We start from the raw sequence: 14792 nt of genomic DNA, 5'->3' as shown, positions 1-14792 counted from the left end.
TTTTGTTCGTATTAATAAAACATTATCATAAACCCTTGATAAAATTTCTCTTTCAATTTTGATTGAGGTTTTTCTTTGGGTGCACTATAATGGGTTTCTAATAAAACAGTTATTTTTTAATTCTTAGAATTACTCAAATTTTTATTATCTATTCTTCTTATTTTCACTTTTATTGGTTATGTTATTAATTAATATATCTTCAAGTGATATTTGTAACTACACATTAACACTCGCTTCTTCTCATACATAGACAAAAATTGACAAAAGAGCTTAGCTCATCTTAAAATTGGCAAAGTTCCTCAAAAAATTGAAAACAATTCATTACTGAGCAAGAATATAAGGTCTTTAAATCCTACAATTTTTTTTTAATTAAACCTGTTTTGCCATATGATAAATCCACGAATACATTACAATTATTCCTAAATAATTGATCATTGGGTCAATTTTCAAATAATCCTTATTTTTGCAATTATTTCTAAACATAAAGTTTAATTCTAATCGTAAATTTTAGCAACCCAAGAATTTAAGTGTATGATCACATATAAATTTAATAACAGAAAAACTCACAAATCATAACTAGGCTAGTATTATTTTAGATAAATCTAAATTGAAAGTCAAGTCATGAAAATTATTTTTAGTTTTAAGTTAAACATAATTAGAAAGACCATTTTTAATGAAAATGTTGATTTCCACAGCTCCTTGAATTAAAATGAACGATCCGTTATGGTAGTAAGAGTACACTATGCAATCAATTAAAAACATTAAAAATATATTAATGGTAATTTATTTATGGTTTTTCAATTTAAATGCATTAATATATATATATATATATATTTGTATATTTAAATAATATACAAGCATATTATGCAAGTAATTATGGTAATCAGTACCCAACCTATATAAATATTTAAAAACTAATACAGCTTAAATAAAAACATTATACTTTAAAAATAAATTAACGATTAAATAATGAATTAAAAAAGCATTGACTAGATAAAATTGTATCTGACTAGACTTTGTTTTTTAAAATTGTTATTTCATATTTCATTTTACAATTGTTCTTCAATTTTAATGAGTTCTTTTATTCCGTCATTCATTTCTTTAACAGCTTGATATTCAGTCAAGCCCATTCTTCTTTTATTTGAAATATCATATACTCCACCTTCGGCATCTGTATGTTCACCTCGTGTTCCTCTAACCTGAAATTAACATTAACTTTGTCAAGTATTGGTACTATTTATTATTACCAATGTTATATCCAGGATCGTAAAGTATTGTTCTCCTCACCCCCCCCCCTTTAAGAAATTATTATCATTCATATTTGGATTTTTTTAGTCGTCCATAAAATATTTAACTTGATTACCTTTTTTTTATGACAATATACGATGTAGAGAAAAAAATTTTCGTATCCAAAAAAAAATTTAATTCAACAAAAACTTGGAAGTGACCATCACAATCGAAAATTCTGGATACGCTACTGATTAAGAATTTAGACAGCAAAGTAATCTCAGTTATTTGTCTAAGCAATTATTTTTAAAACTGTATAGAAGAAGGTCTTAAACACTATTACTCACTTATCAAATATATTTGATTTAAGAAATCAATAATTTATTTAGAATTATCTTAAATTTATTTTAAAGTGATTCATTTTACTTAGTTATACCAATTAATTTATTATTTAACTAATTTAATATTATATTAATAACATAATTATAATCCAATTAATCATTTTATTGTTAAGTGACACCCTTAAAATATATCCAATATCATTATGTGAATAATAGTTTAAGTCGACAATTGTTCAATAAGGAGAATACTATCAATAAATAATTATTAAAAACAAAGTTGCACAATTTTGAAAAAATTATTCAGTCAAAAAAATAATTTTTTCATCACTTCATATTTTTAGCTTTGGGACACCTCTATTTATATGTTGTTACATTCGAACACATACTTGCAACATTCTTAAATCATTCTTAAATATTAGAGAGAGACATATGATATAAACATCATTTCTAGTAAATTTGTGTAGTCGAAATCGCTCACAAAAAAATGTTAAATATAAAAAAAATATTTAACCCATTAATACAAGATTATTTTTTTCATGTAACAAATGTATAAACTGCTACATTTTTTAAAAATTTAAATTATATTTCAATTTAATGAAAAATATTTCTGAACATTTTGTGTTTTAAACACCATTTTTTATTCTTATTATTCACATAAAGTTAAATCAGTATCAATATAACTAATATTTTAAATAAAAATAATTAAATTAAATTTTCTATTCTTATTGCGATAGTAAAAATAGTAAATTAGTAAACTACTGAGTTTAAAAATTTAACCAGGTACGTAACTTAGGAAAGTGCAATACTTTTCGCACTGAAACATTTTTTTTATTTTACTATTTAAAAAAAATGAAAAATAAAAGCTAAAAATAGGTTTTGATTGATTTGAAAACTTATAATAATGACAGTTATATGATTAACATTTCATAAATTATAAAGATGTTGATATATATATACAGGGTGTTCAGTAAGTCAGGAAACGGGTATCTATTGTTCTCATTGTTTGTAATATTTTGTATATATTTTGTAATACATTGTATATATACAGGATATAGAGTATGTGTTTAGCGTTGATAATGGTAACATTGTTTCCGAAATACGTATCCGCGACTTTTCATTAATTTTTTTGTGGCTTTGAGTTTAATATTTTTAATATTTTTTAGTTTTTTAAATTAATAATATTTTTAATATAGTTTTAATTTTACTTAAGGTGTTGATATGGTACTGGTTCTCTTCAGCATTAGATTGTGGGTTCTAAATTATACCGTGCCTCTTTTTTTACATGATTTCCGGTACACTTTTGATGACCGGCGGTATTGTCAGTAATTTACGACTAATACTACAAATTAAGGGTTATAAAAACAATTATTTACATTATGGCAATAGTTAACTACTGCAAATATTTAGAACATTAATCTCCTCTCCGTTCTATTTTTTCAAAGTATACTCTAAACGAAAAAAATGTTTTGACTTTTCTCAAATAATTTCTTATTTGTCAAAACACGTTTGAATTTCTAATTAAAAGTTTGTGTACATATGTAGCTAAGGAATATCCATTTTTTGTTAAAATTCGTTTTTGTTTAAGAAAAATAACAAGTATACTGAACATTTAAGGTTCAATGAGCCATAGAAAAATGAAACATTTTAATACTTTACAAGTGAGTTCCACATTAAATATTTTTTGATCCAAAGTAGTAAAACGAATTTAAAAAGTTTAATTGTCTTGGTTTCACAAAGAATTATAATTCGCACACTATCATTTATGTAGTCGATTTATCATAATTATTAGAAAATTACTTAATGATTAATTAAATGAATCATTAAGTTCCATTATTTCTATGAAATTCTTGTTATCAATTTTTTTTTGTTAATAATTACTTGTAAGTTGTATTTAGATGCAACTTCTTCTAATTTTGTTTTGTCAGCAGCTAATTTTGGCAATTGTATGTGGACAGATGCTCGAATAGTTGTACCCAAATTAGTTGGACAGAATGTTAAGAAACCTAAACGGTCGTTGTGTGAAAAAGGAAGTCTTTTTTCAACGTCGTTGACTGCTGTTACAAGTCTTTTGTATACCTAATTGAAGAAGTGTAATATTCTTACATTATGTGTGAGTAATATTTTTCGCATACAAATATTAAATCGTCACCTCGCCTAAGTTTCCACCCATTTGCATCGAAATAAGTCTTAAATGATCCTCTTCATTGCACCATACTAAGAATGTTTTGTTTTCATTATGATATATTCCACGGCCAGTTGGCCAAAATCGTGATGCATTAGCTGCCTATTAAATAAAAACAAAATTAGAAATTGAGAAAAGTAAAATTGTATAAACATTTTAATAAAATAAAACATAATCAAATATTATTAACAAATGTAGAATAATTTAAATCAAATAAATAAAGTACCTGCAAAAATCTATCACCCTCCTTGAACAGAAAATGATCGTCAATAAGTTTTTGCTGCACGTCTTTGGGCATACCAGTTAAAGGATAAAATTCTCCTTTTAACTCTCCGGATAAGCCTTTTAGTGTAGAAGAAACTTTAGCTTCCATTTCCTTGTATTGTTGTTCAGTTAAACAAGGATTAAATGGATAACCATCTAATGAACGACCACATCGTACTCTCGTTGAAATTATGTATTTTCCCTGAAAGAATTTTTAAAGAAATTCCTTGTGTTCCAATAATACTAATGTTGCACATACTTCTGGGTCTAAGTCTCCAAGTGTGTTTACATCACCCCAATCTTTAGCGGGATGTTTGTCAGTGGGCTTGAAACCCTTATGGTAATCTTCAATTATTGGATCAAATATAGGTGCAAATACTGTATAGGCTTCGGCATCGGGTGCATAGATACCAACTCCAGAATCGTGGTTCTGAAATCCTAAAAAATACAATAGTTATTAACAAGTATATGATATGCAAGTAGTTTTTAATAATAATATTTATTATATTAATATTAATAAAAAAATATAATTGTGTTAATATTTAAATACTATCAATTTATGAAGACATTAAAATAATATGAAATTCTATAATGATTAATTATACAAATTTGTTAAGTATACTTTTTATGTAAACTAGTGTAGAATTAAAAATGAAAATTAAGCATTTTTTTTGTATATTAAAGAGCTATATTTATTTATTTTCCGCAATAATTTGAAAATGTATCGTAAATGAATGGTTACCGTATTCCGTCTCACTGGTCTATTTAGGTTTTAACGTTTTCTCTAACTAAATCATAGTTTTTCAAAGAGGATGTTAAATATAGAGGAATAATAATAATATATAAATATATTTATATAATGAAATGTGATAAAATTTAATATTAGTGAAACTTATACAAGTATATATATATATATATATATTTTTTTTTAAGTTAACTTATAAAAAAGCTTAATTGTAGTTTATTATAATTAAATAAAAAATATTTATTATATCTTTTGCACTTCAAATTAGGTGCCTAATGTTAATTTTCGAAGGAACTAAATAATTAGAATACATATTTAAAAATCCTTTCGTTTCAAATATAAAATACATAAGTGTATTATTATTATTTTTATTGTAACTTTATGATTATGCAACTTAGGAGATATAGGGAGGATTCCTAAAATTCTGTTTGTTGCTTACTCCAAAAAAAAATTATGAAAATTAATTATATTTTCATGTATAAATACTTTTAAGGTGGGTATAAATCAAATTAGACCTTTCAAACATTTTGTTCAAATTGCACCCCAGTTATTGCAAGAGTAAATAAAACATCAAAGTATTTTTCTTAAAAAAATATATTTTATATAATCTTTTTAATTTTATATGAATTTTAGGAGCCATATTTCGGGGCATTTAAATGTTTGTGGGAACGCTGTTTAAAACGTTGTGGGAAAACAAGGTGATGCTGGAATACTGATTCTGGATATTGATCCCAACAGCGTCAAGCAGTCTAGCTCGAAAACTCAATGACCTATATTCACTCAGTTTTCCCGGCAAAATACTGTTATTGTTCATGCCTTTAGTACAACGACAAAAAAAACACTCCGTATATTCATTATTATCTACGTATTAAAAAATATTCATTAATCACTCTGAGCGAAGAAAAATGATTTTTTTGAAGTTTTTTTCTTTAATTTCTTTTACAGTAGGGGCGTTGCCAAAACTGTGTCTTCAGGATGATTGACAAGAAGTGCCCTAAATATAAACTACTAACAAAAATCACGTGCCTTTAACTTTTTTAAGGTGTGGAAACGAAATTAAAACTCAACAATTTGAAATTGTTTTTATAAAAAAAATTCAAAAATCAATATTTTACATTAATATTTATTACTGTTGGTTTTATTATTAGTACTTCATATTTGATTCATTTTCGGTCGATTAATCTCTTTTACCCTCTCAGATGATAAAACATAGACGATTATAAAAATCATGTATTAAGAAAAATAATTTTTAAAAACTTTCCTGAATGTTTCACATGTATTATAATTCACTACATGATTTCATTTGTAAATGTCTAACAACAAATATTTTTTGATTTTAATGTTTTTATGGTTTGAGAGTTTATAATACTAAATAGAATTCTTATTAAAGATATTTCTTTTTATATTACAAAATTTATTTCTCTATATGCCAAATAACTTCTTAAGTCACCTAATTTTTGCTAAATAACAGTACTTATATATTTCTTAAGTTAATAAAGTGACATAACAATCAATCTCTTTAGTTCAAAGTTATAATAAAATATCATTATGTTTTATTAAATCTATTAAATCTATTTGAATTTTTGTAAATTATATATAATAGTTTATAAATTATTTTCAAGTTTAATTATAATTAAACTTAACTTTGGTAATTTATACAAATTATCTTTTTTTTTTAACTTTTTACAGGCATTAATAAAAAATTAACCTTTGGATTATTAATTTAAAAATAAAAACCTCTCATACAATTTTTTTATAAAATATTAATAAATGTTTGAATATTAACTTACCAGATTGAACACAGTCCAAAAGTGTAGATCCAAAACTGGTTTTCTTATTTTTTAGTTGTTCAAAGACGTCCTTAGTAAGGTATTTTTTCAAAAGTGACTTACTATCTGAAGATGAAAGTGAAGCCCATCCGCTTTCCATTGTTGCTAATACAGCAGGGTCCATTTTGAATTTTTAATAGATGGTCTAAAATTAATGCAAAATATTTAAATATTAAATAATATTGTATCTTTTGAAAGATCTATTTACTAATATATGTCGAGAATCATTATTTAGAGGGAAAAACATAACACTGTACAGGTTAAACGTTTAAATACACATAGGAAAATAATAATTTTTCAATTATTCCTCATCTATCAAAATTAATAATTATATTCGCCTATAAAACATTTTTTTATTTAATGTAATTAAATATTATGAACTTTATCAAAACTTTTATGTGATTATCCTACATGTCCTTTTCAAAAATCAAAAATCCAATCACACAAATTAGGAAAATGTTAATTAAGCTAAATTGCTTGATTTTTGATATTCCCTATACGAGAAATGATACAAAAAAGGATTTTGTCCTCTAAAATTATCAATCATTTTTTTATAGTAAGTCAACAACTTTTAGGAAATTATTTATAATTTTTATTTTATCCAATGAGAAACTTGAAAAAGACTTCTCCATCACATTGTTTTTGAAGGATAAAATCCTATACCAAGATTTTTTTTCATTTTAAATATAATAAATTTCTTTACATGTATTTTATTCATTAAATTTATTTCAACGCACACAATTTTTAGCACGTTTTGGTACCTCTAAAAATTATTACATTTTGAATTTGAGTGGTGTTTTAAGACCAAATTAAAATTAGTATTCCAAATTTAAGATAGAATGATCTACTCTACTTAGAACTTATATCAAATCTTGAAATTATGTTATAAATGTCAAAACTAGTTAAATAAAGTAAGCTATATTTATAAAACAGATTAATAAACTAAAAAAATCAACTTTTGTGTATTTAGACTATAATGTACTTATATATTTTTTAAATTAATTTTAAACCAAATATTACATAAATATTTGTAGTTGCTTATATTTATGAATATAATACCCCAAAAATGTTTTATCGTAGTCTAAGAACATTGTACCTTAATTAGACTAAAAATATATAAATATTTTATTTTCAACTACAGTTTTCATTCTATATATTAAGTACAATTTATGTGTATTATTTTTTCAAAATATTTTCAAATTCTTTAAATTTTTAAAACATTTAATAGTTTAAAAAATTCAACATAAATAATGAAAATACTAATTTATTTTTCATTTTAATCTAATAAAAGAATTAATATTTCACCGTCAATAAATTATTTGTTTTAAAGTAAACTATTTACTTACATTAATCTCGATTATTGGAAATGACTGAGTATTACAGTTAACCGCTCAGGTGAAGTTTATCGTAAGCGATTCAATAGAATATTAGTGAGCTTTGCCGCTGTATAGCAGAACCATGCCTTCTTCTTGCCCTGTTTTTAGCTAGTTCCAACAATGCCATGCGCTTTAAAATATTCATCTCTAGCAATGATAATATTTTCTAAAATAATACAAATAAAAAACTTATTTTACAATTATATTTTTTAATTAATCAACTTCAAATACATAAAAAATGATTGATTTAAAATTCCTAAATATTTATATAAATACTATTAAAAAATTCCATATTAATTATACATCATAAGAAAATAAGTGAATTAGGACAATAACATATTTAATTAGTACTCGACGAACTATTTCTAATTTTAAAGATAATACAATAATTCTGTACCTTAGGTCTAGAAGGGCTTATCTACAAATATAAAAAAAAAATTTTATTTTCAAATAACCACTATAGATTTCTTAAATATATAAACAACAAAATTAAAGTTTCTTTCAGTATAATAAAAGTTTTTTTTTAAGACGTAACTCAGGTGCTATTACCAAATACTTAATTTTTCGACAGTAGTTATTTGAAAATAGAATATTTTTTTATTATTATTCTAGATTGACCCTTTTGGACACAAGATACGGAATTATTTAAATTTACATTTTATTTTGTCTACTATATGGAAATCATTTTTAAAAAATAAAGCAAAATGTAGTCTAACAAAAATTAGAAAAAATAATTTCAAATTTTTAGTAAACAAAATTCAATTTATCTCAAAAATAATAAAAATTATATAATATTCGTTATAGCCTAACAGGTGACATCGGTGGCGTCGTAATAATATTTAATATATTAAATATTATATATATATATATATGTATTTCATAATAAAAAAAAATTAATGGGACAATACTACTTAAAACATTTTTATTCATTACTTATTATTAGCATACTAAACTTTATGCATTTATACAATTTATTTTAGTGATAAATAGATATAATATTTAGCATCGATGCAAAGCTGAGAAGATATTAATTTTAAAATGATGTGTTTTTTTTGTGTCTGTTACCACTTTTTCCAACTCTAACCGAACCAATTTCTTTCAACAATACGTCAAAAGATCACAAATCGTATCTAGTCGTAGATATTACCCTTAAAAATTAAAAAAATTTCCCTCGTTTCCCGTAAATAAAGGAAATCTCCAAAAAAATTACAAATTTAAAAATCGATAATTTTCAACATTTTTTCTATTTTTTTTTAATTGAAACTGCCATTACTTTTTAAAAATGACCAAATCGATAAAATTTTTTTATATATGCATAATGTCTTTACCTATCAATTGATATATTTTTTTTATAAATCTGACCCTTTACCTACCCACAGGGGGATTCAAAATGACAACTATTTCAACTTTGAAAGTGTTCCGGAAATACTAACACTTATATATATATAATTTAACATGTAAAAAAAAAATTTCGAATTATTATTTTGTTTGCATGGTAAAAACGGACATCAAATTTGATAATAATTATACGATTTTTATAAAAAAATTCCTTTTTATATTTTTAACTTTATAATGCTATAACTTTTAGAAAAATATATTGATCATTACAACTATTTTATGATTATTACTATTTATATACCTCTTTAATTCGACATTTTATTTAATCGGACAGGGGAGGGGGATCAAAACTTAAAACTGCGTATAGAAAGAATAACTTTTGTGTATATATTAAATTAAAGTTTTATTTTTTTTTCATGGTGAAAAATAACATCATGGTTAATAAAAAAATTCTTTTTTATATTTTTAACTTAATAACGCTATAATTTTTTGAAAATGTATTGATCATTATAATTTTTTTAAGATTAGTACTATTTATATTTTTCTTTTATGCAACATACTTTTTTTTTTATTCGGATCCTTTCCCTTTATCTGTTATAAAAATATTTATATTACACTTATAAATCATAAAATTTGTAATCAGAATATAAATAAGGAAATAGGAGGTCATGTAGTTTTGGAATAATCCACCAATTTTTTAAAATTAAACATTATCTACAGATTTGCATCGAAGTGTTTTATATGATAGTGATTTTAATGATGTGATTCTAACTGGACTCATCTATGCCACGTCTCCACTGTGCTGTGTTTTTTCTTAATCCTATTTTATTAATTTTATTTTTAGAGTGCATTAAGATAAGGATACACTATTTACCACACATCTTATTAGGTATCACAATACATAACATGTATTATTTTATATATTATACAGAGTGTTCAAAAAGGAAGGAAACTGGTCAATTGATACTAACAACGAGAACAATGGAAACTCATTTTCTTACTTACTGAACATTCTATATACATAGTATATATGTTGCGTATAAGGATCAATGCAACTAAGTATCATGTATACTCATTCAAACTAATGTTTTTACAGAAAAAATTTTTTTAGCTTCGATACGAAGCTGAGAAGGTATTAATTTTACATAATGGTTTTTTTTTTTTTTGTGTGTGTCTGTTGTCACTTTTTCTCAGCTCCGACTGGACCGATTGATGAACAATATGTCAAAAGAACACAAATTGTATCTAGTTGAAGACATTACACTTAAAAAATGAAAAACTGTCCGTCATTTCCGGTAAATGAGGGAAATTTCAAAAAAAATTTTTAAAATCGGTAAATTTCGTCATTTTTTTGCACTTATTTTTCTTAAAATTACCATAACTTTTTCAAAAATTAAAAAATCAACTTCATTTTTATTTATATAGAAATTTTATATATTTCTCTTTTATTTGATATCATTTTTTTGAAAATCTAACAGTTAACCTGCTCACAATTGCTATAACTTTTAGAAAAATGTATGTATCAACACAATTTTTTTTTTCTAAATACATTATATATACCTCTTTTATTTAACATACTTTTAATTTAAATTGGACAATTTACCTTTTTACAAGGTGTGTTCAAAACTTGAGACATATATATAAAAAGTATAACTTTTTCAACTTACCTTTTGAAAATATTCCGGAAATTGTGCGTCCTTTAAATATAAACCAAATTAAAGCTTACAATATGTACTATAAGTTCAAAAAAAAAATTTGTCCCGATACCTTTTCTTCTATAGGAATATAACCTTCGAATTTAACGAAAAATGTAATTATTATGTAAAAATCAATGTTTAACATGAAATATTTTAATAATTAAAACTACCATAACTTTTTGAAAAATAAACAAATTAAAATTATTAGATATTTTTCTTTCATTTTTTGAAAATCTAACACTAAACCTTACCTCGGGAGGGATTCAAAAAAACAATTTTTGCACGCAAATAAGGTTTTTCAATTTTATTTTTGAAAATGTTCTAGAAATATTAACACTTTTATTTGATCTTAAATTAAAATATAACTTTATGAAAAAAAAAATTCGAAAAATAGATTTTCATCTTGGTGTAAATGGTTACCGTATTATAAAATATGCTATTTTTGTGTTAAAATTCTGTGTTTTGTATTTTATTTTATTTTAAAATATCTTACAAGGGCAATATACTGACTTTCATGAATATCATATAATTTAATAGACATAGAATAAAGTTCATAAGACATAAGAAGTTAAACTTATTTTAATTTTTGCTTTTTTAAAATCGAAAAAGTACCTTTAAAATTTAATTTGCTTAAATTGCCAATTTTATTAATCAAAGAAACCGACGAACTGTTGTGTCTTTCACGGTTAGGGTACCTGGATCATATTCGCCTGTGGCACTGAATTTTTTCTTAATTCTTTTTGAGTTAGAAAAAAATGTTTAACTCATTTGATTTTTATCTCATTTAGATTCATTAACTTCAATAAATATCAAAGATCACATCACTGTAGTGATGCCCTCATGAGAAGAAAAATTTCTTATTCATGTTAATATTATTTTACTATGTGTTTTTGTGGCTGCGATTTATTTTTCCAACCCTCACTTAACCTACTTTTTTCAACAATATGTCAAATAAATACAATGCGCATTTAGTTTTAAATATTACCCTCAAAAATTAAAAAAAAAATCCCATAATTAAATAAAAAGTAGCTTAACCAGCTTTAACCATACAAACAATTAAAATCATTCATTTCTAATATTGTTAAAGTATTTATTGTCAAATTAGATTTAGTATCATAAAAGATTCAACTACAAAAGTAAATAATTTTACTTTGTAAATTGTAAATTTTTTTACTGTATTTATATGTGCTACTACCAGTCTAAAACATTCCAAATTTTTTTGATACATTTTGTTATATAAATCATAAATCTAAAAAAAATGATTTTTAGTTTCACCTCAATTTAACAATGGATTTTTACAATTATAATCAAATTTTATAATACGTTCAATTGAGTAAATCTTTTTAACAACTTTTTTTTTATTGGTTCTTTTAGTTAAAGTAAATCAAAATTAATTAAGTTCTAAATATTTCCATTGTAAAATCTTTTTACACACCAAAAGTTAATTAGAAATGATTACTATGATTTCTATTTAAGTGATCTATTATGATAAAAATTTAAAAAAAATCGAGCTTTTCTGATAAATTTACCATAAATTGTAATAAAAAATTTTCTGACTGCATATTAATCTTAACAATACCATTTTTAGCTCTCACTGGACCGATTTTTATGAACAATACGTCAAAAGATCAAAATTTGTATCAAGTCGAAGACATAAGACCCTCAACAATTGAAAAAATTACCTCGTTACCCGTAAATGTGCGAAATTTTCAAAAAAATTACAAATTTAAAAATCGCTAATTTTCGAAATTTTTTCAATTTGTTTTACTTTAAATTGCCATAACTTTTTTAAAAATAACCAAATCAATATAATTTTTTTATAAATGCATGATATTTTTAACTTTTATTTGGTATATTTTTTTTATAAATCTACCCTTAACGCCCACAGATTTAAAATGACAACTTTTTCAAAAAAAATTAACTTTTTCAACTTGACTTTTGAAAATATTCCGGAAAGTCTGACACTTTTATATATATCTTAAATTAAAGCTAATGTAATATACTTTATTATGGAAAAAAAAAATTTGGACTTTTGGATTTTTTGTAAATCTGACCCTTTATCTGCCCAAAGGGGGGGATTTAAAAAGACAACTTTTTCACAAAAAATTAACTTTTTCAACTTAACTTTTGAAAATGTTCCGGAAGGTCTGACACTTTTATATATATCATAAATTAATGCTAATGTAATATACTTTAATTTAAAAAAAAAATGTTGACCTCTGGTCTTGTCTTCACGGTGAAAATATCTACCAAATGCTATTTTTGCGTGAAAATTCTTGATTTTATTTTTTACATTTTTAACTTTATAATGCTATAATTTATTGAAAAATGTATGGTTCAACACATATTTTTTATGAGAAATAATATTTTTTAATAATCCCTTTTTCATTTGACATACTTTATCTAAATCAGGATATTTATAAGGAACTAGCTGATCATGTAGCTTTTGGAATAATCCACCAATTTTTTAAAATTAAACACTATGTAAAGATTTGCATCGAAGCGTTTTTTTTTTATACTGATTGTAATCACTGTCAGATATCATTATAATTGATCCAACTATACCACGGCACCACTGTGCCGCGACCCCCCTGTGCTGGGTTTAAAAAGTTTGGCAGTTTTAAGAAAAATAGTTTGAAAAAATGTCGAAAATTACTGATTTTTAAAATTGTAATTTTTTTGAAGACTCCTCCATTTATAAAATGGGGAGTCTTAAATATAAAAATTATAAATTATTAAAATTATTTAAATTATTAAAGATATAAAAATTTTATGTTTTTTCCCATAATATAGTATATTACATTAGCTTTAATTTAAGATATATATAAAAGTGTCAGACTTCCCGGAACACTTTCAAAAGTTAATTTTTTGTGAAAAAGTTGACATTTTAAATCTGTGGGGCGTTAAGGGTAGATTTATAAAAAAAATATACCAAATGAAAGGTAAAGATATCATGGATTTATAAAAAAAATTATATTGATTTTGTTATTTTTAAAAAAGTTATGGCAGATTTAAGTAAAAAAGTTTAAGAAATGTCAAAAATTAGCGATTTTTAAAATTGTAATATTTTTGGAAATTTCCCCCATTTACGGAGAACGAGGTAATTTTTTTCAATTGTGAAGGGTAATGTCTTCGACTAGATACAATTTGTGGTTTTCTAACGTATTATTCATAAAAATCGGTCCAGTGAGAGCTGAGATTGAGTGGTAACAACACAAAAAAAATAAATAAATAAAAACAAAATACATATCATAGTAAATTTCCCCAAAAAAATACAAATTTTAAAAATCGCTAATTTTTGACATTTTTAAACCTTTTTTATTTTAAACTGACATAACTTTTTGAAAAATTAACAAATCAAATACCTTTTAGCTTCGATGCGAAGCTGAGAAGGTATTGGTTTTACTAAGATGTGTTTTTTTTTTTTTTTTGTGTTTTGTGTCTGTTACCACTTTTTCTCAGCTCTCACCGAACGGATTTCTTTCAACGATACGTCAATAGATCAAAAATCGTATCTAGTCGAAGACATTACCCTTAAAAATTGAAAAAAATTCCCTCGTTCCCCGTAAAAGGGGGAAACCTCCAAAAAAATTACAAATTTAAAAATCGCTAATTTTCGAAATTTTTTCAATTTTTTTTACTTAAAAGTGCCATAACTTTTTCAAAAATGAACATATCAATATAATTCTTTTTTATATAGATGCATAATATCATTACCTTTCATTTGGTATATTTTTTTCATAAATTTAACCCTTAACCTGCCCACAAGGGGGGATTTAAAATGACAACTTTT

At 23.9% G+C, this 14792-nt stretch overlaps 1 protein-coding gene across 1 annotated transcript; it reads right to left on the bottom strand.

The window, feature by feature from the left end:
• Positions 1-857: 857 nt before the first annotated feature.
• On the bottom strand, positions 858-8066 carry LOC126894747 (arginine kinase). Its single transcript, XM_050665982.1, has 7 exons — positions 7935-8066; positions 6550-6733; positions 4274-4452; positions 3977-4216; positions 3718-3852; positions 3447-3644; positions 858-1199 (listed from the first exon to the last, which is right to left on the bottom strand). The coding sequence occupies exons 2-7, from the start codon at positions 6710-6712 to the stop codon at positions 1050-1052; spliced, it is 1065 nt and encodes a 354-aa protein (XP_050521939.1). The 5' UTR covers positions 6713-6733; positions 7935-8066; the 3' UTR covers positions 858-1049.
• Between the last annotated feature and the right edge of the window lie 6726 nt (positions 8067-14792).

This window comes from Daktulosphaira vitifoliae, unplaced genomic scaffold, assembly GCF_025091365.1.
Source record: "Daktulosphaira vitifoliae isolate Bord-2020 unplaced genomic scaffold, ASM2509136v1 Scaffold_1, whole genome shotgun sequence".
NCBI classification, from domain to species: Eukaryota; Metazoa; Arthropoda; class Insecta; order Hemiptera; family Phylloxeridae; genus Daktulosphaira; species Daktulosphaira vitifoliae.
Note: the sequence above shows the minus strand (reverse complement) of the source record. Positions and strands in the feature narration are given on the sequence as shown.

Excerpts from the sequence above, each read along its gene's own strand:
- LOC126894747 (XM_050665982.1), bottom strand. The coding sequence starts at position 6,712 with ATGGACCCTGCTGTATTAGCAACAATGGAAAGCGGATGGGCTTCACTT. Across the intron at positions 3,645-3,717 it reads TGGGTGGAAACTTAGGCGAG|GTATACAAAAGACTTGTAAC; the intron begins GTGACGATTTAA and ends TTCTTCAATTAG. Across the intron at positions 1,200-3,446 it reads CATCTAAATACAACTTACAA|GTTAGAGGAACACGAGGTGA; the intron begins GTAATTATTAAC and ends TGTTAATTTCAG.